The 27,392-nt window shown below is 36.6% G+C and overlaps 1 protein-coding gene across 1 annotated transcript; it reads left to right on the top strand.

The window, feature by feature from the left end:
* Positions 1-131: 131 nt before the first annotated feature.
* Positions 132-15,665, top strand: LOC104901410 (protein POLLEN DEFECTIVE IN GUIDANCE 1). Its single transcript, XM_010688983.3, has 11 exons — positions 132-1,040; positions 3,306-3,457; positions 3,925-4,028; positions 6,599-6,687; positions 6,849-6,922; positions 9,976-10,126; positions 10,210-10,377; positions 11,796-11,893; positions 11,994-12,116; positions 14,542-14,610; positions 14,818-15,665. The coding sequence occupies exons 1-11, from the start codon at positions 503-505 to the stop codon at positions 15,016-15,018; spliced, it is 1,767 nt and encodes a 588-aa protein (XP_010687285.1). The 5' UTR covers positions 132-502; the 3' UTR covers positions 15,019-15,665.
* The last annotated feature ends 11,727 nt before the right edge of the window (positions 15,666-27,392 follow it).

The following is a 27,392-nucleotide window of genomic DNA, read 5'->3' as shown; positions in this document are numbered from 1 at the left end:
AAAATCTCATTCCATAGCAACAAATATGTTAACGCGCATGGATTTCAAAACTAGTTTTTCTTAATAAAAAGTGAAAAAAAAATATAGCTTAAAAAAGGAAGTACATATAGAGGGAGGAGAGTAACTTTTCAACTCTTAAGAGTTTGATAATTGACAGTTAAAAAAAAGTTTTACTCCGTGGAAGCTCTCAACTAGCCCCATTGGCTCATCAGAGCAATCTCGGAAATCAACCCATCCTACCTCGACAATCACCCCGCCAAGACGCCAATACTCTCGCGACGACACACCCTAAGTCCCTAACGGCGCCACCCACGCTACGCGACGCGAATCTGCAGTGCACGGTGCGCCACTTTATAACAATACTTCACTAATCACTACACAATACACAATACACATCATCATCAACGATTTCTATCTCTAATCTTTTCCAACATTCAAAATTCTTGTTTTTGCAAAATTCCATGCTTCAAAAAGCCACAATCTTGATCGCTCAACTTCAACAATGGCGTTGAAATCGAACCGAAAACAGTTCTCCTTTGAGATCCTATCTTCAACCTCTCCAGTCGACTCCGACGCCATTCTCGATCGCTCGAACTCCGATCCTCTCCCGCATAACAACAAGTCGAATCGTCGCAGACGCAAATCGAAGCGGAAGAAATCAAACCCTAACTCACCATCACCGCGCGAAATCAATACGATCTTCGAAAATGGAGCTCATTTTGATATTATCGGCGAATTGGAGGAGGAGCCGCCGTCTTCGTCGTCGACGATTTCGCACAGTTACGCGAGGACGTTCGCGGTTTGTGAGTTGAGAGAAGAGAGTTTGAGCACGGTTTGCTCGGTTTCGCAAGGCGAATTAAGGCAGAGAAACCTTAGTAGTGGAGGTGGCGGCGGCGGCGGCGGTGGTGGTGGTGAGGAATCGGTTCCTGTGGTGGAGAAACACGAGGTGGAGGTAAACTCGAGACCCGATTTTATTAATGGTAAATTGGATAATGCTCAGTCTATGGATTGGAGGCGCTTTATGGCAGAAGATCATGTTGGTAAGAAATCATATATTTAATCTTCCTCCCTTTTTTTTTCAATGTTGGATTTTGGTTGATTTTGCACATTGTTAGTACTATTTAATCTACATGGTTTTGAGGAGTGAGTAGTTAGACTTGCAATTGTTGAACATGTTTTGTCTGAAGTGGGACATTATATGATGACCATTATGTTTTTCTCTTTTCCAACTTTTTGATTTTGTTGGAGTTAATAACCTAATGAGATGATTGCTAGTAGAGCTGAAATGCCATTCGCCAATCCACCCTTCGAAATTACTAGCTGAGTTGAAATCCGATTCCTTGACTCCCATTCCAAATTTTTAGCTTTTGATAATGTAAGTGTATGGAAAAGAATTTGGTTGAAGTAAATAAGTAATCGTCGCAAATGAGGAAGGAAACCCAAAACTTAGCTTGACGTCAAGGCTCAAGCTATTGCTCAACCTAGCTAGCATGTGCTTCTTCAAAGTCGTCTTTGTGGTATTCCTTTCCTTCCCTTCGATGGTGCACCTAATTTGGTTGGGTCTCTTTCTTTTATTGTACATGTTATCTCTTCACTTAAGCTTTTGCCTCATGTGATGGTTTTATAATGTGCTAATAGCTCATTTGTTTTCTCACTATCTTTTGCTCATGACCCAGTGTATCTGGCTGCTGATATAATCCTTTCCAATGAAAAGCATTTTCCCTAAGTTATGATGTTCAGTGTGCTGACGTTTATAGTAGGTTATACATTTTCCTCCACATTAAGCCATTGATCAATGAGCTCAATCTCTTTCAAGTTGCAACACTATTGTTCAGATATTTGTGATTGCTAGATAATGCTGCCTTTCATACTGACATCTTGTGAACAACTAAAAAAAGGGGTGCTTTAATTAATCCTCGGGGTTTGGATGGAGATATCCTTTTATTTATGCTATTATTGATGATCAAAACCTCGAACTCTTAGAGCTGCCAGAGTTTATAAATTTTTTTTAGATTGGATGACAGAATATAAGGGTTAGGGTTGTGGTGAACAAAAGGCATTTAAATTTGTGGTCCAAGCTAATTAGAAGAAAAAGGAAACTTACACAATTATTTACTTATTTTGGGATCTTGGCATACAGGCAAGAATGTCTGTACTATAACACAGAGTCACAAACTGTTTTAGATATCTACATTACCAAAGTGCTCTACAGTATACCACAGACTCAAGTATTGAGTAAAAATAATCAAACTGACAACCTACAATATATAAAACACTTATTCTAGGATTAAGGTAATCCATGTGGATCATAAGAAAATAAATGAAATGCCAAGCAATGCGACATCAGAGATTGTGTTGAAAGAAAGAGGTCTGAAATTCACATCATTTTATCTTTCAGCTTTCTGTGTAGATCTCTCTTTGTGTGTGGTATTTCGGTTGAGATGCTTCTTCATGACATCCAGTCTTTTGCAATACGACATATTGTAACAGGTAGTTTTTGTCTGCTGCTGAATATTGCATGTGTTGCGATTGCATAGTGACTTATGGAATATGAGGAAAAAAAAGAAATTTTCAACATGCATATGGTGCTGTAGACTTGTTGATCTTTCTCTTGTGTGGATCTGTTACTATGCTTATTAGTGCTTAGCTATGTTTCTCAGCCTCTTCTAATTTCCTCACATACCCGTGGCGCACTATCTGAGTGGATACTTGTAGCCGAGGCTGAGGAACATAGTAGCTTCGCAGTCTTTAAGTATTATGCAAAATTGATTTTGCTAATAGTTTCTGCAGGCATCGGGATTGGTCCTTTAGATAATGAAAATTAACCTTTCTTTCAACTACGGACATCAAAGATAATATTGAACAATGATGAACTAATTGTAAAATACTTTATAACATGCTAATGACTCTTGTTTTGTAAAATTTATAATGTCAGGAAATCTCTATGACTAGTCAATTTGCAATATTTCAAAAGTTAGTGCGATTACAGTTAGTTGAATATTGTAGTCGTGACTTCTTTTATGTTGTCTGTTACTTGAGCTTCTTCAATGTCAGGAAATCTCTATGACTAGTCAATTTGCAATATTTCAAAAGTTAGTGCAATTACAGTTAGTTGAATATTGTAGTCGTGACTTCTTTTATGTTGTCTGTTACTTAAGCTTCTTCTGAGATATCTTTTAAGATGGATGGAGTATTTATCTTGATATAGTACGTTCAGATAATCTATGATGATTTATCAGGAATTATAGTTTTTTTTTAAGTCTTATCATTGCCTTTTGATATTATCTTCTTCACTAATTTGCTAGATGCTTTTCCTGTGGAGAATTCACCATTAAAATTCTTCATGGAAGAAATGTACAATGGAAACTCTCTTAGAAGCACAACAACTATAGGAAATGAGAAAGAAAGAGAGAGAGTTTACGATACTATCTTCCGCTTGCCATGGAGGTGTGAACTGGTATTTGTTATGCTTCTCCTTCTATGTGTTTCTGTAAGAGAAAGTCAAATTCTTCTTTGTCATCCATAGTGTGATCTGTACTATTTTTGTTAAATTAATATTGCTTTAAGTTAATTAGTGATTACTAAATTCATGCTGTAACTAGACAGATTATGCTTATTATGATTGCTAACGCTTTTTGCACAAATTGATTGTAAGGTATCTTGTTATGTGTGTCAAGGGTGTTTCTTATTAGTTTGATCAAGTTCATTATTGCTATCTAGATTCTACTACCAGGCGTCCCATCTTTTCTTTTATTTTTGTACTTGCTCATCTAATAGTCTTTTTCATGCCTTGTTGTGTTTCAAATTTGCCTTCTCTATTATGACTTGAATTTTAATGGAGAGGTATATTTTTTACCTGTGGGCTTATGGATGTGGGAGATACATTGTTGGCTTTTTAACTGAGAATTTTCACTGATTTTGCAGCTTATTGACGTGGGCTTTTTCGTTTGTTTAAATTCCTTTTTATCGTTGCTGACGATCATACCTCTGAGAGCTCTGGTGACTTTATGGAGATTTCTTACTAAAAGGTTCATTGCTTGCAATTACTTCAGTTTTCAAGTTTTTTTTGGCTTCTGGCTTCTGCAGCAGATCAGTTAGTTGTAACGTAAGACAGCTAAGTAATTTATGAGATGCTTAAGTGTGTGCTTTTATCAATGCCACGCTTGATGCGAATGCTTATATGACTATTATTCGACTGTACTTATTATTAAAGAGCATTCACCATATAGTGTATTCACCACATGGCGCTCCTCTACTATGCCAAGGCCCTAACCTCATGTCATCCTCATATAAGAAAACGAGCAATTTGTCTTCAACAAGACTTGAGCACTCACGACCGTGTCTGGGAAAGATAGAGTTCCTACCAATGAGCCAACGTGTCACTAATGCTCATTCACTCATAGAGAAACATAGATGAATTTTTTATGAGCTTTGAGATTACATAATAAAATAAAGTAAAATATGGACCTCAACATCAAGATTAGACTTCAATGTGCAAAACACACGTAAATTGACAAATTATAACTCAAAATTCACAACTATCTATGGCATAGTTTATTTTGCATAATATGTTATTCCCTCCGTCCCAATTTAGTTTCCACAAATGGCATTTTGGGACATCCCACTTTAGTTGTTACATACCCTTTATGGTTTACGTTTTCTCTCCACTTCTCCAAAGTTAGGGTGTACTTATTCATCGGCTTGTTTGCTTTCTTCTTTATCCTCTTCTCCTTATAGAGAACACTTGTCTACGTTGTATTGTTTCTGAGTCTAATTTTCCTTTTTCTGAAAAGTATTACTTATTTGTTTCTTTCTAGTATAATACTTTAGTGGGATCAGATCTCCACCGGACTTGCCTATTATAGTAAGTTCGTCTCAGTGGTTGTTTGATTTGATTCATGAACTCTTCGGTCTAAGTTTTGGTGATATATATGATGTACAATACCATAAAAGAATTTGTCTGGCTATCCAAGGCATAGTTCGAAAATATGGTTTCGGACACGGTTGTGGTAACGGTTACGATGATGTGGGAACGGGGATGATGTAGTTATCCTACCGCTAAATATCGGCTTAAATCATGAAATATCCCTAAAACCAACCTAAAATGCGGTTTTTTATACCTTTATGATGCGCGGGTAATATCGGTTCGGTAGATTTGGAAACCTTTATACCATGGGCGATAAGATACGATACGGCCTTGTTTTGACACCTTGAATTCCAAGTCCCAATTTTGCAGTTTACAAAATAGAAATACTGAATCTTACACAGAGTTTAACTTAAAGGTGACTGGCATAGGAGAGGTTTGTGTATAACCTAAGGGAGAACTACAAGGAAACATTGATATCATGTATCATATTTATATGTCATCAAAGCTACTACTGTTTTTGGATGAACTTCTTGAGACAGGTGTGCACTGTTGAAGGCAATGGAGAACAAGGATCACTTAAATACATTATACAAGAGAAAATGAAAGGTGTTGTTTGGTTGACATTAAAATACAAGGGAAGTGGAACTTCCTATGAAGTAATATAAGGTGAGGTTGGTTGGTTAACACAAATGTATAAGTTGCAGTTCCTAGGAAGTTCTACTTCCCACAAAATGGAGGAAGTTGCATAGCTAGGGGGACCGAGGTAAGTTTTACTTTTCCCATAAGCAACCAAACAACTTTTGCCAATTCCTACGAATTGGAACTTCAAGGGAAAACCAATTTTCTAGGAAATACTACTTCCTACGTTCAATAAAACAACACGAAAGATTTTGGACGTTGTAGGGCTAGTAAAAGCAATTTGAGATACTACCATCTGTTGGTAAACAAAGAGCAAGAGTCATGGTGAGAAGACAACAGAAATGGTGGTTCGCACTCACTATCGAGTGCTAGTATACTCCTTATACTTTTCTTTTCCATCCTTTATCTATACGGGATACCTCTTAAGGCTTAGAATCGCATATTCAAGTGACCTTCAAGCTTCAAAAGACTTCGTCAACAAAGTAATCTTGCAAACTACTTAAAAAGCATCTCGACTTTTTTGTTGCAGATTCCTAGGATTTAATTAGAACAAGAGAAAAATCTTGCAAAACTTTATAGCTCCTACAAACTGGCAATTTGGTGTTTTAAAGAGAGTCCTTTAATTATATGTATTTCTTAAGAACTCTGAATGAAGTTGATAATATCTACATTTAGAACAATTTTTAAGCCACTTGCAGAAGGTGTCCTCAGGTTCTTAAGATAAATTGAGGATTTTGGCCAAGTTAAATTACATATCTCGTTAAGGAAACTCAGATAATTTCATGTAAGAGATGTCTTTATTGATGGAGGTACATTTCCCAAGAAGGGACCTTGAAGGTAAGAAGCATGGGTTGATTCTTAGTTACCACATGAAGTTTTATCCTAGAATTGTTTGGCGTATTTAATTTTGGACTTCTTATTTATGTTTGGAAGCACTGTCTTTTGTGCATTATTTTGATTATCTGCCTCTAGAAATGAGTTACTCTACTAAGTTATATCATTTCTTACCTCTCCATTTTTTTGTTTTTTTCCTTTGGGGAGTTTTTTGTAGCTCCTTAAATTTACAAGATAACTGAACCATGTTTGTGGCAGGCAGACCAAAATGCCTTCTGCAGCTGACCTGTCAGATTTTGGTTGTCTTCTTGTACTAGTTGGAGGAATTACTCTATTGGGGCGGACAGGTAAGCCTACAAGTTTACCTCATGCCCAAATTTTTTCTAGTATCTTGGTTCTTGCAGCATTGCATTTTGTATATTGGACTTTGTAAAGGAATTTGGTGGTCATAACTTCATTCTACTTCATTCTACTTCGAACTTATTTCCCTTCTTTACTAAACTTTCAGATATCAGCCTTATATACCATATGATCCGCGGTCAAGGAATTATCAAGCTTTATGTTGTCTATAATGTTTTAGAGGTAAGCTATAGACAGAGATATCTACAATGAAGATCTGAAGACAGTTCATTGGTCAAGGTTCTTTTGTCTTTTCTTTTAGTTTTCCCTTTTTTGTGGTGCGCAGGACTGGAGCAAACGAAAATATGTTCCTGATAGATTTATTTTGATATATAGTCCCTCCATTTCTTAAAGTTCTACTTTGTTACTATAGACACACACTTTAAGGCAAATTGGAGACAGTATAAAAAGTGGGTCCACTTGGTTTCTTAACTTTATTTACTGAGGAGAGAGAGAGTGGGTTTATTATATTTTATGGGAGATAGAGAGCATGGAAGAGAGAGAGTGTGGGCCAAGGATGATTGAATTGTTGTACGTCCTCTGTTTCAATTTAGTTGTGACACTTTCAAAATCACGGACTCCTAGGCAATTTTTGGAGAGGAGAGAGATAGAGAAAGAAGATAAAAGGGTCCCATGTGCTAGGAGAGAGAGAGAGATGGAGAAGTTATTACCCAAAATGAAAGTGTCACAATTAAATTGAAACTTCCTAAAATAGAAAGTATCACAACTAAATTGAAACGGAGGAAGTATATCTTTTGCCAAATGAGGAATAAAGCATAGTGAGTAGAACATTGAAAAACGGATGGAAAAGGAAAGTGAGTAAAACTTTAAGAAACGGAGGGAGTAAGTAACTAAATCTATGCCATTTTATTTGAACGTTGCTTGTAGACAACCTCTAGGCCCTTGTGCATGATTCAAAAAACAATTTTAGGAGAATTCTCTGCAACTACAGCATCACCGAGTTGAATGATAAAGATTTCTCCCGTGTTCTTGCATGCAACAACTCACATAGGAGACCTACAAATGCTCCAAGTATTTGAATGACATACTCACCCTATTCCGAGAGGCTGCTGACGCTTATGTTCTTGTGCTGTCCTCGACTCTTCCTATAAAGCATGCATGTACAAAGGGTGAAACGTTTGATGCAGGCTAATTGTTTCTAGGCCATCCTACCCCTGATACTAAATCCGTTCATCTATAGGATGGAACTTGTGTTGATAATTTACGGCTTGTTTGGTGGCCGGTAATAGACGGTGGTAGTGGTAATTAATTTTGGTGTGATTGTGTTAGAAAATCTCATGTTCATACCATGGATATTGACATGGTAATTAGAAACATGTGGTGCTAATCCGGTTACCACTAAATGCCACCTTCCAAATGTTAATGGATGGTACTCAAATTTTAGGAAGAAAATAGATATTCTGGAATAAAGTAGCAATACCGTGGATATTGTCATGATAATTGCTTTCAAATTTACGCTAAAATGCATAATTTTACCACTATTTATCACCATTGACCAAACAGGCCATTAGGGTTGTTTATTGGGGCTCTTATACTTCAATTCTGATACAAGTGTTTAGGTGAGACATTTTGGGTATGAAATCTCACACCCCCAATCTCATACCAGGTGTCTAGTCCTTCCCGCAAGGCTCTAGACCTTATAACACCATCCCTCTCCCTTGGAATGAGATCCCTTATCTCCCCCCATCTTTGTCCACCATTTTTCAATCCCAACTCTCTCACTTTGCATGTATAACAAATTAGCACTACCAGAATCTCATACTCAAGCTTATAGCACTAGAACTGGGTACCTTGTTGAAGGATTTTTCTACATAATAGATCATTTACCTTCACTCCCTCCTCCTTATCAATTGTGGGCTTGTGACAGGCATGTCAATGGGTCTTCCTTTGTCTTTTTCGATGTTCTTTTCTCCGATTGGTGCAAGCAGGTCGTGATATGAGGTATCATAGTCCATCCTGACCTCATGTGTGATCGCTTAATGGATGGAAAGCCTACCTGCCTTTGCTTCTTTGTGTCCTCTACGTTATTAGGACTGGAGTACTCATGTCTTTCATGGGTACATGTCCAAGTGTTTGACTCGGCTATTTTGTGAAAAACCTATCTCATAATATGGGCCCAAAATGAAGTTTCTATGTGTCCTACTCTTGTCCGAGTGTTGAGAATCCGACACGGGTACCTGACGTGAAATGAAGAGTCCGAGTAACATGGTGTGTCTAATTATCACTCTCTTTCCCGAGGTATTTTCCTGAATGAATTGAGGGTGCAATCAATCTTTTGAGGTTCATTTAATCTGTTGTTTTTAAATGGAAAAAAATAAGTAAAGCTTTGGGATTTGATTGACAGAACCACACGACAGAATAAGTAAATTCCAGCAAAAAGCACCAATTGGTGACTGAGCTTCTGTCATACTTTTTATAAAAGTCAATCATACCACTTTACCCAAATAATGATTTTTGAATCCATGCCTACGAGTTTCTGATTCAGGATATTATTCCATTCCAATGTTTTTAAAACCAAAACCCCCACTTATTGTGTAATTAAGGATGGTTGGAAGGTTATGAAGAAAGTGTAGTTTGTTTCAATGTGTTTATATTTCAAGTATCTTGAGCATTCTGGAACATGTTAGTTTGCCTTTCACGAAGTAGCTTATTACTTGTTGAAGGTTTTTGTAGCCTATAGTTTTGGTTGATATGTTACTCTGCATGAACATTGATTACTGATAATGGTAGCATCATATGAACATTAAGATTTCTACCCATGCTTCCCTCAGTGCAACTCTTATTTTTTCTTCATGTGTTTTGTTCTTCTCTTCTCTATTGTTCCCCAAGTCTGATTTTGTTCTTTTCATTTCCATTCAATGTAATTCATGAGAACTTGACAATCATGTAGCGTTAAAACAAATATTGGAGCGGGAAAATGACAACATACAAAAGTTCTGAAACATGGAAACAGATAAGATAATAAAGAACATGTAAATTGTTTTTCTCAAATTTATCTGCATACTATTGAACCCTAACAATTACTTTACTCCGTATTTCCTCTATGTTGCAATTCTCTGACTTCTGTTCGATTCATATGCTAACCTTAAGCGACTTGTTCTTTAATTAATATATAAAAACAAATTTGAGTATGTTAAATATTGTTGGATTTATCTGTTGGTTAAAATCATTGATCTTTGTAGCTGATTAGCTGATCTATTTGACACCCATGGCAGATCTTTGATAAATTATGGCAAAGTTTTGGAGCTGATGTGTTTCAAACACTATTTAATTCTGCTGAGGGGCTTGCATGTTCTTCTCCAGAGTTGTCAAGATATTGGCTTGAAAGATACATCATTGATTTATTGCTGGCTGCAGCTGCTTCAAATATCCTTCATATTGAGTTTACATTTTTGCTCATGGATTATAATTGTACCTCGGTCTTGTTGGCTTCCTTGACTTTGATTTACTTGTTCATTCTTTTATATTATTAGCGCAGGCCATTACCTTGTCCACCTGTATAGTGGCTCATAATAATGCTTTACTTGCTCTGCTGGTCTCAAATAATTTTGCAGAGATAAAAAGCAATGTGTTCAAGAGATTTAGTAAAGATAATGTTCATAACATTGTATATTCTGGTAAGCTTTGCGGACACACCCATGGTATTTTCAGTGAAATTGTGTTTCTAGAAAAGCATAAACAAATAACTTTCCTAAAATATGATCCAAAAGAGGTTGTAATGTAGTAGTAAAAGTAATATTGTCTAATAACAAGAAATTTACCGATGTGAATTTGAAGTCTTAAATCAAATACTTGAGAGAAGTGGGAAAAAAGAGTTATAGGAATCGAATTGTGCTCGCAAGATGATTTTTCGGTTCCTTTTTAAATTTTGTATATAGTAAATTATGATATGAATTATTTATCAATATAACCCTCGACTTCAAGAGAATACATATATATAAATGTATAATTACAATGAATATGATACAAGAGGGCGTCTTGGGTGTAACATGTTACACCATAACTTATCATGTAACAAAGTATTACACATGCGTAATGACACATACTCCAACAAAAATGACATGAACTAACACAAATAATAGCATTAATCTAATTTCAATTTGCCATTTATTTCATGTCATTTGAGTTTGTTTACAAAAAAAGATTGGCTTATGGGCTCTTATACCATAAATTATGGTGTAAGAGTTACACCCAAGAATTTATGATGTAATCTTGTTTTTAAAATTTAGGTTAATGTGTAAGAATATAACCTATGGAATTAAATGTTGTAGTAGTGTTAATTGTGGAGGTTATAAAAATTTAAAGAGCTTATTTTAAATATAAGAGTACTAAAAGGTAAGACATGCTATTATTAGCATTAGATTAATGAGTATAAATATATACATTTATATTTAATTGTTTTTAAAAATAGAAATATTATTTTATCTTCAAATAATTTTCTCCCACAAAGACCAACATAACATTGTAGAGTAGTTGGTTAGTGCATTTGTATCTCAAATGAGAGGTTATGGGTTAAGTCTTAAAACATATATATATATATATATATATATATATATATATATATATATATATATATATATATATATATATATATATATAGGCAAGATCACATGAGAATGCTCCTTACATGAGAAGTGAGAATGAAACTCAACCACACGATTGGTTTAGAGTTACAGCACCTATTCATTAGAGTTATATCCGTCTAAAAAATTTTGAATTCAAAAAAAAAATGTTTTTTTTTTATTTATTTTTTCAAATATTTTGTTTTTGGAGTTACATCACTTTTTCATAAGAGTTATAGCGTGTAAAATTCATTCTCATTTCTCATATAAGTATGCATTCTCATATGAACTCACTTAATAATATATATATATATATATATATATATATATATATATATATTAAATATATATATATATATATATATATATATATATATATTATCATTGGATGTCCTTTTGATTATGGTCAATGTGATATCTGGTGGTTTTTGTAGATTCTAACTGCATCTACTTTGCTCTTTTTACACTTTCAGATTCAATTGAGAGATTCCATATTACAGCATATGTCATATTTGTTTTGGCACAAAATATTCAGGAAGCTGAGGGCCCTTGGTTTGGAAATTTTCTTTCCGTAAGTATGCAGAATTTCTTTCTATCAGATTCATATACATATATAAGTTTTATTTTTGTCGTGGCCTTTTTCAACTCGCTGAATGTGCTACCCTTGACAGAATGCTCTCTTGGTTTATTTCTCTGAAATGGCAATTGATGTCATCAAGCATTCATTCATTGCGAAATTCAATGACATAAAGCCCATTGTGTACTCCGAGTTTCTTGAAGATCTTTGCAGACAGGTAACATTACATAGTTTAATGAAGTTCTTAAACCTTGATCATGTAGAACAGTAGCAATGCAGCAGTAATGGTGCATTGCATGTATACATCAAGCAGATTGTGCATCAATCTCCCTTGCGGCCTTGCCTAACCTGGCGCTGTTGGCTTCTATGCCACTTTTATTTTATGTGGTTTTGTTGGGGTTTGAATATGAAGCCCTTCAATTTGACTGCCCATCAAGTTTTAATTTACAAATTGTGGATTATAACCATGAACATCATGTAGAAAGATGTGCCTGGATCAGGATGCATTGGGTCATCTCCTTCATGGCTCTGGACTAATTGATTTGGCTGAAGGAAAATCTGGGCCCCTTGAGGAGCTTGAGGTGAAAACATGCCTATGGCTTGCCATTTATTGGTTATTAGGGCATTAGGGGAAGCTTGGAAATGTTTGGCTTTCAAATTAAGTTCCGAATTAGTGGATTGGCAAAGGGATTGGCAATGCCATACACAAAAAAGGAAGAGACTCACATGTCGGGAGAGGCAAATAGAGCTTTTGCACATTTTCTTGAATCCATGAACATTATCTATATAGGCACCTAGATCCACGGATCTAGTTCCATACATCTCGATTGGAAAATAATCAATAAAAAGGTAGAATCTAATATATTGTGTTAGCATTTAACCCTTCTTATTGACAAAGAAATTATGCTTCTGTTGTACCTTTCATATGATATGGTATAAAAAGCACATGGCTTTATAACTTATAATTGTCATATATCTATCTTAGAAGCTTACGCATTAGCCCTTCTTATTGACAAATAAATTATGCTTCTATTGTACCTTTCATATGATATGGTATAAAAAACACATGGCTTTATAACTTATATTTGTCATACATCTATCTTAGAAACTTATGCATTAGGAGTTCCCCTATCTAGATAAGGGTCTCCTAATGTTTTCTTTTTCTTTTCCCTTTTTCTTTCAGAAAATGAAAATGTATCTAGGAAACTTCCGTAGCTAAATGTGTAATTTTTAATTATGAATATGTTCTCGTATTACCTAGGAGCACCATCTCTTGCCTGAGGCATGTATACCAGAATGCCTATTGTCTATGCGTGCCTCATGCCTTTTAAACCCTAACCATTAGAAAAAGTAACAGCTGACTTTGATAGCTCCCTTAGCTGTATTTTACCCTTTTGCTCTTTTGAGTGTTTTGCTTAGTGATTATTAGCCATTTTATTGTCTGGCTTTTGACTTTTAGTCTGTTACTGCGGTCAAATAATCAAAAAAGTGTCCTTGATAAAGGCCTTTCCCGTTAGCTGAATATATTGAAACACATAAGGATATATGAGCAACTTCTCTTTAGCTAATGTTTTTGTCATAATTAAATGATTGTTTGCCCAAAAGATAGGTTCTCTGTGTGGTGCGTAGAGAGCCCCCAAGGCAGTGATGCACAAAGATTTGAACCCCCTTTGGTTACCAACCCCCAGGATTTCACCTATTTAGCTTTTGTTGACTTCCACTAAAAGCTAGCTATTTTGTATGCCAACAAATAATAACTAATTCTAGCAACATCTTTATAAACAATTAACTAACATTCTTGGCTCAAAACTACAATATAAACTGACCAGCTTTTCAAACTTTTAATTACCAGCCAAGGCCAATTGGATAGTAGGGAATGGAGAGAAAGGGAAGGGGAAGGGAGGGGAACAAGTTCTGCTGTTTGGATATGGGATTGGGGGAAGGGGACGGAAGGATCCATTTTCCCTCCCTTTATAATAAACATCATCCCTCCCCAAATTGGAGAGATTTGGAGGGAAAATGGAGCTCCATCTCCCCCCTCCCTTTCTTTGCCTTCCCCTTTCTTTCCCTTCTATATAGCTATCTGCACAAAGTGTAAAGGTAAACTTTTTGTGTGCTAAGTGCTAACAACCAACAATTAATTCTACTAATCTTCATAAACACTTAGTAAAATTATAAGGCCAGACAAGGCCATAATCTTGAAACTCATTTGACATATTGATTCAACCAAAACTTTGATGATGGTGATTCATTGAACATTGCATCAGCAACGCCGAGAGATGGCCCCATGTGCTTTCATCAGCTATGCAAAAACGGTCAAATTGCAGCTGCTGCTCCTGATTACGCATGACTTCAACTTCCTAATTGAACTAAGGCTGTAGAAGGCTATTGTTGCTGTACTTAAACTTTCTATCCACTAAATGAACTTCATTCATGTTTGTCATATGGAGTTCTTTGGGCTCTGTTCTTGCATAAGTCAAGTTCAACATATGGTCAACTAGGGAAATACAAGTTTGGATTGTTTGGTGCATGTGCATGCTTTCATCTATACTGTTTAAGCTATGAACCTATTTTTTTTTTTCTTTCTTTTTTTTTCAAATCTTTTTTGGTGCTGATACTTGCTCTTGCTTTTCTTACTTTAGACTCTGAATGTTCAGACTGATGGTGCAAAAAAGACTCTAACTTTCGTCCCCTTGGCTCCAGCTTGTGTGGTAAGTCCAAATTCTTATCTGTCATACCTTGTCCCCGACTTGTGTGAAATACTTTCTGTATAGTTGTACCTTGTACGCATTGTGTTATTACTTCAAGCTAGAGGCTGACTGCTATACTGTGTACAAGGGCTTCCATAATCCATATGCTGTCTATCTATCTATCTGTTGCATGGGTTTCTGGCTGAACTTCTCACTTGCAAACGCCAGGTCATAAGGGTTCTCACCCCTGTATATGCTGCTCGTCTTCCCTGCAGTCCTCTGCCTTGGAGATTTTTCTGGATAATTTGTTTGACAATGTTAACCTATGTCATGCTCGTGAGCCTGAAGGTGATGATAGGGATGGGGCTCCAAAAGCATGCAGCTTGGTACATTAAAAGGTGTCAAAAGAGGAAACTTCACTCTGACTAACTGTACATTGTTAAAAGAACTGATTGGTTGTTGATGGAAAGTTAGTAGTCAGCACAGCAAGTGTCCAATGTTTCAGATAAGATCGACACAGAATGTGGGGCATATTATTGCAGAATGAGTTATATTCTGTTTTAAATTACTTGTGAACCTTGATGAAGGATGGCCCAAGACAACGTCCGCTCCTTTATAACTGCAGAGTTCGAGAACTGCTCTTGCCTCAAACAGCAATGTGTATATATAGTGGAACGAGACACAAGTTGGTCATTCATAACAATGCATTTATGGTGTGAAGGACATGGATTTAGGGGTGTGCAAATTCGAATCGGGACCAAAAATCGGATTAGAACCCGAGCGGATTGGAAATTCCAGTCCGGTCCTCGGGTCATGAAAATCACAGATTCCGGCTCGATCCCGTTCGGTTCGGTCCAAACCTGGAAATTCCATTTCAGACTGACAATCCAGTTTTTTTGAAAAAAATTAATGTTTTGACCAATATATATGTAAGAAACTTATTTATGTATACTTTTTTTGTTAAAAACATTTAATTTCAATATGTTTCATACAATATTGAATTTTACAATGTGTTTATATTATGTAATATGTATATGTATACAATTCAATCTAAATAAAAAAAGTTAGAAAAATTAGTTTTTTGTTGAGAAACAGTGGAATGGTAAATTCCATTGTTCACATGTGAAGTCCACATTTCCTACATGCATTTAATGCATGTTAGGTAAATTTTCTTCCGCCGCGCATTGTCGTTGAATTTTATAATTGTGCACAGTAGAAAAATTTTGCTTATAAATACCATCGAGGTAAGAAATCAGTTTGATATCAATACGAATACAATACACATTCTGATATATAGCTTCTCCCTCTACATATTTCTCACAACACGTTATCAACACGAGTGTTTTAAAGAAAAAATTTAAAAGGTATATTTAAAATCTTTACACCCATTTTGTTTTAAGTTTAAATTTTTTTCTCCAAGCCCATCTCTTTACTATCCGAACAAGGATCAACAAAGTAACGGGATTAACATTGTTTTACACAATATCTTTGTCTCGGGTGTTTATTTTTGGATAGAGTGAAACGATGTGTCATTCACTACCAATCCAGTAAGGAGAACTGTAATACAGCCCCGACCCAGTAACCTTAACAATGGTACAAATACCCATACTAGAGAAAACCCACAAACCCCTGTTCCCAACACTAATAATAACCCTCCTATACAACCAATTGAAAATCAACCTCCGCCAAGTAATAAACGAGACAGAGATGAACAGGAAGAATCTAGTAGTAAACGTCAACATACTACTAATGTAGAAAACAAATAATTTGATAATAACGCCACCTTCATAGAGGGCAAGGACATTTTATTTATGTTATTTTATTTGTTCTAGAACCGCCTATATGGATAGGTTAATTTTTTTTTTAATTGCCACCTATATGGACGGCCTGGTGAAGTGATAAAAATATTATCTCTTATATGTGCAATAATGTTGTATGTTTGCAGCGAACAAGTATTCAGAACACTATTATTATCATCTCTAATCTTCTATTTTTTTGTATTTGTAGTTATATATATTATATTACCAATTTACCAGCATGCTTTAATATATATTTGTCAATCTTAAAATTTTATTGTGTTGTATATTTTTAGTTGTAGATGAACTGCATGTTAGGGATAACCTTCTATAAAAGCGGATTACCCATCCCCATTTTCACCACACATCCCTTATCTTCTTCCAATGTTTTTTCCTCTAAACCCACATTTTTTTTTCTTCTTCCTCAACCTCCCCGGCCACCATGTTTAACGCCGACAATAACCGTCCTCCACCCTCATCTTTTTCTTTTGAAGAGGATTTTAGGAAAATAAGACTCTACTTATTTCTTATAGCTATTTTCCTTTTCCTCCTTATGGCATTAATGATATATCTCCTAATACATAAGTAGGAGACAAAAAAAAAATTCCCCCAAGAAGAATGACGAAAATGCACATGAATGTCAGTTTTTTTATGTCTTTAAGTGCATTTTAGGAAGGTTTTTTTTTTTACTGTATTTTTTATTTCTTGTACTTTTTTTTTATCTATAATTTAATAATGATATAAATCAGGGGAAGATAATATATATATGATTTATCATCATTACTAATTTCAAATATTTACCTGTTTGTAGTCAAAAGAATGGGAGATCTAGTGAAAAGACAATTTAACATACTAGATCTATCTGGGCAAAAGTTTTTAGAATGGACGGTGGACGCCCAAATGAATTTAAAGGCCCAAGGACTGGAACATACAATTAAAGATGTGACAACCCAACAAGGGGATGCAACAACACCGCATCAGTTAAAATTGCGACTGTACAAGAAAAGGCAAAAGCCTTAGTCCTCAAGACATCATTTACATGAAAGTTTAAAAAGTGAATATCTACTTGTGGATGATCCAAAAGAACTATGGGATAGCCTAAATGAAAGATATGGGCATCACAAAAATGTCTCCTCAAAGGCACATTATGACTGGACCAATCTGAGGTTCCAGGATTTTAAAAGGTCAGTGATTACAATTCAACATTGTTTAGAATTGATCATTGTTAAGATATTGTGATCATCCCATCACAGAAGAGCAAATGATAAACAAAACGCTCTCCACTTTCCACGCCTCTAATATCATATTGGCAGAACAATACAGGTTCAGAGCTTTCAAAAAGTACTCTCAGCTAATCTTGTGCTACTTGTGGCTGAACAAAATAATGATCTTTTGCTGAAAAATCATAATCTTAGACCTACGGGGTCTTCAGCCACTCATGAGATAAATGCAATAGAAAGCTCTAATCCACCAGAAGCAAATGCTATACATAGTGGTGGACGCGGTAATTACAACGGTCGTGGGAGAGGACGTGGTAATTACCGTGGCCGAGGGCGTGGACGTGGAAGAGGCCGATTTTCCCCAAGAAATAATAATTTTAAACATTCTGATAAAAATTGGGGACAATCATCTGGAAATCAGAGGCAGACGTCCTATAAAGGAAATGATACTTGCCATAGATGTGGCATGACTGGGCACTGGGGCCGCACATGTCGTACTGCCAAACATTTGGTAGATCTATATCAAGCTTCAATAAAAAACAAAGGAAAGAATCAAACTTTGTTAATGAAGCTACTACATCCATGTCCAGCATTGATGTTTCAGATTTTTTTATGGATGATGCTGAAGAGAAAATAAGTTTGTTTAGATCACAATCGATTAATGTGCTTAGTTTATTTAACTGCTTCAATATCCACTTTCATGTTTGTTCCTTATTATTAATAAAAATACGTATTTTTCTTATACTAATCATCGTATTTATTATTTATGAAGATATGAATTCATCAGAAGTTGGAACAAAGAACAATGTCTCCTGGACAGTGGGACAACACACACCATATTGAAAAATAAAGAGTATTTTTCAAAACTTACAATATTCCAAGCAAATGTTAGTACAATTTCTGGGACAGCCAAGCTAATTGAAGGCTCTGGAAAAGCTTGCATTATATTTCCAAATGGGACAAAATTGATAATTAATGACGCATTATATTCGAGTAAATCTCGAAGGAACCTCATAAGTTTCAAAGATGTACGTCAGAATGGTTACCATTTGGAAACAATGAGTGAACAAAGAGGAATTCATATCTAACGGCAGAGAAAACGGCAAGAAATACATCTATGAAAAATTGCCAGCAATTTCCTCGGGACTATATCGCATAGATATACGTCCGATTGAAATTAATATGATATCTAACCAGAAGTTAGATAATAGAAATCATTTACTCTATGGCATGACCGATTAGGCCATCCCGGCACAGGAATGATGCATAGAATCATTGAAAACTCAAATGGACACTCTATAAAGAATGTCAAAATTCCTCGGTCAAATGAATTAACATGCTCTGCATGCTCACTTGGCAAATTGATAATCAGACCATCTATAAATAAGATTGCCACTGAATCTCCAATGTTTTTAGAAAGAATTCAAGGAGATATTTGTGGGCCTATTCACCTGCTGGACCATTTCGTTATTTCATGGTATTAATTGATGCCTCTACTCGATGGTCACATGTGAGCCTTCTGTCAAGCAGAAATGTTGCATTTGCAAAACTTTTGGCTCAAATAATTCGATTAAGAACTCAATTCCCAGATCATACAATAAAGAAAATAAGATTAGACAATGCTGGGGAATTTACATCCCAAACATTTAATGACTATTGCATGTCTATTGGGATTATTGTTGAGCACCCTGTACCTCATGTACATACACAAAATGGTCTTGCTGAATCATTAATCAAAAGACTACAATTAATTGCAAGACCATTAATAATGAGGTCAAAATTGCCATCTACTACTTGGGGTCATGCTATATTACATGCGGCAACATTGATAAGATTAAGGCCGACAGCCTATCACAAATTCTCACCATTACAATTAGTATCTGGTCGAGAACCGAATATCTCACATTTGAGAATTTTAGGTGCGCTGTACATGTACCTATTGCTCGCCCCCAACGTACTAAAATGGGTCCACAAAGAAGGATGGGAATATATGTTGGATTTGAATCTCCATCAATTATCAAATATTTAGAGCCAACAACTGGTGATCTATTTACGGCTCGATTTGCCGACTGTCATTTTAATGAGTCGGTATTCCCATCCTTAGGGGGAGAGAAAGTGGACCCACAAAATATAAAATCGGAAATTACATGGAACGCATCGCAAATGTCGTTTCTGGACCCGAGAACAAATTCATGTGAACAAGAAGTCAAGAAAATTGTTCATCTGCAAAGTATTGCAAACCAATTGCCAGATGCATTCACAGATTCTAAGAAAGTGACAAAGTCACATGTACCTGCTGCGAATGCTCCGGAACGGATTGAAATTCCTAATGACAATAAGGCAATTGAAAATGAGTCAATAGCACGTCGAAAACGTGGCAGACCACCCGGTTCTAAAGATTTAAAACCGAGAAAAATGAAAAGGCAAGGGGAGACAACGAACGAAATTAATATAAATCTCCAACAGAGCATGATGAAAACAAAAATGAAGAAAAACGTGTTCCAGAAGAAAAGGAACATGAAAGCATAGACAACAATGAAACTTCAATTAATTATGTTTCTACAAAGAGACAATGGAATCGAAAAGATGTTGTCTTGAATGAAATTTTTGCTTACTCGATAGCGGTTGAAATGACATACGATGAAAATGATGTAGAGCCAAATACAGTTGATGAATGTCGCCGTAGAAAAGATTGGCCAAAATGGAAAGAGGCAATTCAAGCAGAATTGAGATCACTTGAAAAACGTGAAGTATTCGGTCAAATAACCCAAATACCAAAAGGTGTAAAACCAGTTGGGTACAAATGGGTATTCGTGAGAAAACGAAATGAGAAAAATGAGGTTACTAGATATAAGGCAAGATTAGTAGCCCAAGGCTTCCGCAAATGCCAGGGATTGATTATGATGAGACATATTCTCCAGTAGTCGATGCAACTACACTAAGATTTCTGGTAAGTTTATCAGTTTCGAAAGGATTGCAAATGAGATTGATGGATGTAGTGACCGCATATTTGTATGGCTCACTTGACACAGATATTTATATGAAAGTTCCTGAAGGACTAAAACTACCAGAAAATTGCATGCCCAAAGAGATGTTCTCAATAAAATTAGAAAATCACTCTATGGGTTAAAACAATCTGGAAGAATGTGGTATAATCGTCTTAGTGAATACCTATTGAAAGAAGGATTCAAAAATAATCAAATCAGTCCCTGTGTTTTCATTAAGCGATCTAAATCAGGATTCGCGATCATTGCTGTATATGTCGATGATTTGAACATTATCGGAACTCCTAGAGAACTTGAAGAACTGCAAAATACTTGATGAAAGAATTTGAGATGAAAGATCTCGGGAAGACAAAATTTTGCCTTGGCCTGCAAATGGAACATCTAAGAAATGGGATTTTTGTCCATCAATCAAACTATACAGAAAAAATCCTGAAACGTTTTTTCATGGACAAAGCCCACCCAATAAGTTCTCCAATGGTAGTGCGTTCCCTGAATGAGAAAGATGATCCATTCAGACCACGAGAAGAAACGAGAGATTCTTGGTCCTGAAGTACCATATCTAAGTGCAATTGGTGCTTAATGTACTTGGCTAACAATACTCGACCTGACATAGCTTTTTCAGTAAACTTGTTAGCTAGATACAGCAATGCACCAACAAGAGACATTGGAATGGAGTCAGACACTTATTACGTTATCTTCGAGGAACACAAGATCTCGGATTATTCTATCAGTCAAGACCAATGCGTCACTCATTGGATATGCAGATGCTGGCTACCTATCAGACCACAAAAGGCTAAGTCTCAATCCGGATATTATTCACTTATGGAGGTACTGCAATATCTTGGAAATCACAAGCAGACTTTGACGGCCACATCATCAAATCATGCAGAATTAATTGCTCTTTATGAAGCTGGAAGGGAATGTGTATGGCTAAGGTCAATGATCAAGAATATCCAAGAAGAATGTGGGATGGAAACAATAACAACAAATCCAACTATCATCTACGAAGACAATACTGCATGCATCACCCAAGTAAGCGAAGGGTACATCAAAGGAGACAGAACTTAAACATTTATCATCAAACTCTTCTTCACCCATGACCTCCAAAAGGAAGGGACGTAAATATCCAACAAATCCAATCATGGAGATCTTGCAGATTTATTCACCAAATCCCTTCCGCGAAGTGTTCATCTTCTGATGTATGCAAATTCAGGGGAGTATTATATGCGCTGCACTCTTTTTCCCTCCAATCAGGTTTTTATCCCACCGGGTTTTTCCTGACAAGGTTTTTAATGAGGCAGTTGATTTTAAGCATATAAGGATACATAATAGTTGTACTCTTTTGAGTCTTTTCCTAGTTATGGATTTTTCCCACAGGTTTTTTCCTAACAAAGGTTCTTAATGAGACAATGTCTATTATGAATTATCAGTGGACATTCAAGGGGGAGTGTTGAGAAATAGTGGAATGGTAAGTTTCACTGTTCACATGTGAAGTCCACATTTCCTGCATGCATTTAATGCATGTCAGATAAATTTTCTTCCTCCGCGCGCTGTCGTTGAATTTTACAATTGTGCACAGTAGAAAAATTTTGCCTATAAATACCATCGATGTAAGAAATCAATTTGATATCAATACGAATACAATACACTCTCTGACACATAGCTTCTCTCTCTACATATTTCTCACAACATTTTTGATGTTGTTGACACGAATTAGTCTAGACTGATCCAAAATTGGACTGGACTTGAAAATTTTTATCCGTCTGATTTTGGATTGATGCACACTCCTACTGGATTTTCATGAGGCCAATTGGGTGAGTTCGGTGATAGGTAAAGGATAGTAACTCGTGCTACCACAGGTGACAACCACAAAGTATTCGAGGTCCAACAGGTAATTTAAATGGTAAGTTGTCACACCCTATATATTGTCTTGTGTGTATGGGTTTGAGAGAAAAGAAAGGCATCGAGCACGCTTTGGTTAAGAGAGAGATCAATGCTTTTGATATTGTCGATGTAATGATATGATCTCATTGCTTTTTTTTTTTTCGACATAATATGATCTCATTGCTTGGTTTGCTGCTTGCACAATCCATATATGCATGTATCTTGTACAAATTTTATTGCTTATTGAACAAACGGTCAACATTATTTTAAAAATTACCCAAAAATATTAACACTAAATTGAAAAAAAAGAAGAGAAAAAGCCGCTTCCAGAAAGCTTCAAAAGTCATCATATCATGAAAATTAATGTGACCCATGAGGGTTTCTTGGACAAAATGTTGAAAAATACTCATCTTCCGTCATCATGTTAGTTTGATAATTTGGTTTAGGATTGGATTGGAGATGTTCATGGATAGTACGGCCCGCTAAGTCTGCCTAGACCGACTCAAAGTTGTGGACGTAGATAACAAATTCTGAAAAAAATTTCTAAATGGAGGGACCAAGCCCGTCCCGCTAATATTAATGGGCGGATATGGACAAACTCAAACATGTCGCGGGCTAGCCCGCCCGATCCGTTTATCATAATATCTATTTTTTATGAAATTTAATTTTTTAATCTTACTAATTTAGTGCTGATTTATCTTTTGGAATATATAGTTTATTTGCACTAATATAGCTTTGGTAACACATAATTATCTTTATTCTTACCTTTACAACTTAATTTGTAGTCCTCTAACATTTTTTTACGAATTTTTTTAACTTTCTCTTTATCTTACATTGAGGTTATCAACCTTTTTTCTACGGTTTTTTCACCAAGTACCCCTGAGTTTTCAAAAAATTCACCTGGTACCCTCCAAGTTTTCAAAATTCATAGGGTACCCCTAAGTTTCAAACTAATACACAAGGTACCCTTAAATGCCCTTAATGACTAACGGCGTTAACCGCTGTTAGTCATTAACCCTAATTTTCTGTTTTCAACTCTAATTAACCTCTAAACCTAACCCTAACCCTAATCCTAACCCTAACACTAACCCTAAACCCTTATCCTAAACCTAACCACCCTTCCCCCACCCTCCCACCACCCCTACCCCCTGTCCCACCCCCCAGCCCCCCTCCCCCACCCTCCCAACCCCCACTCCCCCACCCTCCAACCCCCACTCCCCACCCTCGCAACCCCCACCCCCACCGCAGCCCCCCACCCTCCCTCCCCCACTCCACGTAATTTTTGCAGCCCCTGAAATCTCACCCTCCCCCATACCCGCACCCCCACAGTACACCCCCACCCCCGCGCCACCACAACACCACCTCCTTCCATTTTCGCACCCTCCCCCACCCCGTTGCACCACCCTCCTCCAATTTTCGCAAAACAAAAAGTCCCCCCACAGCGAAAAAACAAAGGAAGAAGAAGGGTTTGCAGGCGGAGCGGGGGTGCAGGCGGTAGGGTGCGAAAATGGAAGGGGGTGGTGCTGTGGTTGGCGCGGGGGTGAGGGGAAAGTCGGGGGGCGCACGATGGGGAGGGAGGGGTGGGGGGGCTGCTGAATTGAACTGAGAGGGGGAGGAGGGCGGCGCGAGGGTGGGGGAGGGGCTGCGGGGGTGGGGGGGGCAGGGGTGGGGGGATGGGTGGTGGGGTGGTGGGTTGGGGTTAGGGTTAGGGTTTAGTGTTAGGGTTAGGGGTAGGAATTAGGATTAGAGTTACGATTAGGGGATTAATAAGGGTTAAAGCAGAAAATTAGGGTTAATGACTAACGGCGGTTAACGCCGTTAGTCATTAAGGGCATTTAAAGGTACCCCGTGTATTAGTTTCAAACTTAGGGGTACCTGGTGAATTTTGAAAACATGGAGGGTACCAGATGAATTTTTTGAAAACTCGGGGGTACTTGGTGAAAGAACCGTTTTTTCTATTTTAACCAAAATTTTGTTATAATCTATATATATAAAAGGAAATTAGCTAGACTTATTTGAACAAAAAATATAGGTACTAATAGGCCCGTTAGGCCCACGGGCAATCCCGCCTGTTTATTAGGGCAAGTCATGTACACGTAGTTAAGCCCGATAAAAAGACTTGGACTAGGCATATTAGGCCCGTTTGGACAAAATTTTAAGGTAAGACCCGACCCACAACCCTCACAAGCTCGCAAGTAATTACCTCTAGATTGGACCATCACAACAATTTATTATAGTGATTAGACCTCTATATTTACTAAAAGTAGTGATTGGAAAATTAGTGTAAACCAGTAAACCAAAGATTATTCACTCTAATAAATAAAAACCTAGAGTAAATAATGTTAATTGCTTCATATAAACCTATGTATCAAATCTCAATGTGAATTAAAGTTTTGGAATTTACCATATGGTCTGGTTGTGATCAATCACGCCTGCTATGCGTCTCATGGGATCTACGCTCCATGCACTGAAAAATGATTTGGGTCACGCCTCATTGGATCTAAGTGGTAGTCGACCTCTCACGTTTGTGTAGATATTTGGCTCAACAGGTCTAAATTTGCCTAGATGAATAAAATCATGCATCACACAAGAGACAACCCTATTAAGAGTAGGATTAGCAGTAGCAATCTCTTGAACAAGAGACCTAAAGTACTCCATATCTTGCGTCGCCTCATCCACAAACTCTGCTATGTAACAAGCCCTCCAAAATGTGTGAACTAGCTCGAGATACAATCCATGATTGGTAATGACTGCGACAGAGACAAAACACGCATAAAGGATCCCATGAGTTTGCTGAACTACGCAATTATATTGCTCGACGATGACGTTCCCTAAAATACATGCATGCCCGTTTCAACTCATGAATCAAAGCCAAACACTAATGCGAGTGTAGGAACATATATATGCATATATAGCAAAATTTCATGAAATAATTTCCTAACATATCATGAACATAATCAAACACATGAATCAATCTATAGAAATTAGATATACAACCTTTGTAGTGTGATTTTCGTGTTGTATGCAAGTTTCGAAGATCTGAGAGCCCCAAATGTTAATCCTCTAATCAGTCTATGAGCAGCAATTGAATACCAACGTATCCTAGAGCATAATCCCTTACTTTTTGGTAGTATAGGCGCCGATTAGAAGGAATAGATTAGGGTTTCACTAGCTCTCTCTCTTGTGAAAAGAAACTGCTTAATAAAGTGATGCCTAAACTCTAATATTATATCATATATATAATAGGTGAATCCTAGGCAAATAAGAAGAACTTCTCTTCTTATTCCCTTATGACTGGCCAACCCTAATCCTAAATGAATTTGGATGGTTTTGTCCAACTTGTGCTACAATGTGTGATCTCATAAGATTAATGTATTTTGGTTGTAGGCGCAATCAATATTATCATACTAATCATATTTATTCTCTAGCAAGAAAATACGATTACTAAATAATTAACTTTATCGTCTTCATAATTTAATTCCTATTTTTGTATTTAGTAATTGTCGGGATGTTAGTTTAAGGACATATTCTTTCAGAGAGCTATGTCCAAGAAGATGCTAGAACCTAACGGTGAAGAAATGTCTACCGTGATGGTGCCAGGAGTCGATTTATGATAAACATCTAATTGCTAGATGTTTACTAACATCTAGCAGGGGTAAAATCATCAATTTACATGGGACAAGAAAGATAAAGTTGTCAATCAAATGAAAAGATGACCTCGGATTATTTTCACAAATAAGTGTTCATGCAATTACAGATAGTGTTCCTATAATTTTTTTTTTTGGCAATTCAATATTGTTATTGATAACCAAAAAAAAGAGTTTACAAGAAATTAACCAAGTCTAGGCTACACCAGCCAAGAGGCTACAACAAGAGATACACGCCTAACAAGCTAATACATTAGCAACATTCTCTCTTCCTTAGAACAATTACAAGCAGTTTTTAAACAAAATTTCTCTTACTAGGACAGAAGGAGGAACAAGATTGTTATTGAAAATCTTGTTATTCCTTTGAAGCCAAATACCATAAATTGTCTCTGTTAGCAACTTTGTATAAACTTTGGCCTGTCTGCTGCTACTATGAGCTCTCCTTGTAGCTTTTTGAACCTCTTCATGGAATGGAATACTCTGAAACTGCCACATGAGTTTTTCATGAATCTCCTTCTAGATTGTCATAGAGTAACCACTTTGAAAGAACATATGCTGAACTAATTCATCTGCAGCATTACACATTTTACAAGTAACTGAAAAAGGAATCCCCCATTTACTCAACCTATTTGCAGTAGCCACCCTATTTTACAGCACCATCCAAAGTAGGAACTTGCTCTTAGGGCTAGCAGTGTTGTTACACACCAATCTTCTCCATTGCACTTTCTCAAAAGTACCTAACAACAACTTATACGCCTTTTTAATGCAATATTTCCCATTATGCATAACTGCATTCCAGCCTCCCACAGTTTGAAGGAGATCTCTTGACTCAATTATCTTTTTTAGCTGCCACGACATGTTGTTCTTAGTAGCTATAACATACACATCCATCCTTCTCATATAATAGGAATTAATCCATTTCACCCGAAGTTTATCTGCTTTAAAAGAAATAGCCCATAATAACTTTAAGATTGCAGCTTTATTCCATATCTCCATGTTAACTAAGTTCCAACCCCTACTGCCCTAGGTTTGTAGAATTGACTCCAAGCAATAGGAGCTTTCTTAGAATCTAAAGTTTTACCTGTCCATAAGAACTTCCTGCACACTGCTTCTACAGCTCTGATAATCTTCTTAGAAAGGGGAAAAATCTGAGCCCAATAGTGTTGCATTGTGCTCAATACACTCCTCACTAACTGCAACCTACCAGCATAAGATAAAGTTTTAGCAACCCACCCTTGAGCTCTCTCTGTA

The sequence above is a fragment of the Beta vulgaris genome, chromosome 8 (genome assembly GCF_026745355.1).
Source record: "Beta vulgaris subsp. vulgaris cultivar EL10 chromosome 8, EL10.2, whole genome shotgun sequence".
In the NCBI taxonomy this organism is placed as follows: Eukaryota; Viridiplantae; Streptophyta; class Magnoliopsida; order Caryophyllales; family Amaranthaceae; genus Beta; species Beta vulgaris.
Note: the sequence above shows the minus strand (reverse complement) of the source record. Positions and strands in the feature narration are given on the sequence as shown.

Coding starts and splice junctions, on each gene's coding strand:
- LOC104901410 (XM_010688983.3), top strand. CDS start 503: ATGGCGTTGAAATCGAACCGAAAACAGTTCTCCTTTGAGATCCTATCT. Junction 6,923..9,975: donor TTGTCTATAATGTTTTAGAG/GTAAGCTATAGA, acceptor CACCCATGGCAG/ATCTTTGATAAATTATGGCA. Junction 14,611..14,817: donor CCTTGGCTCCAGCTTGTGTG/GTAAGTCCAAAT, acceptor TGCAAACGCCAG/GTCATAAGGGTTCTCACCCC.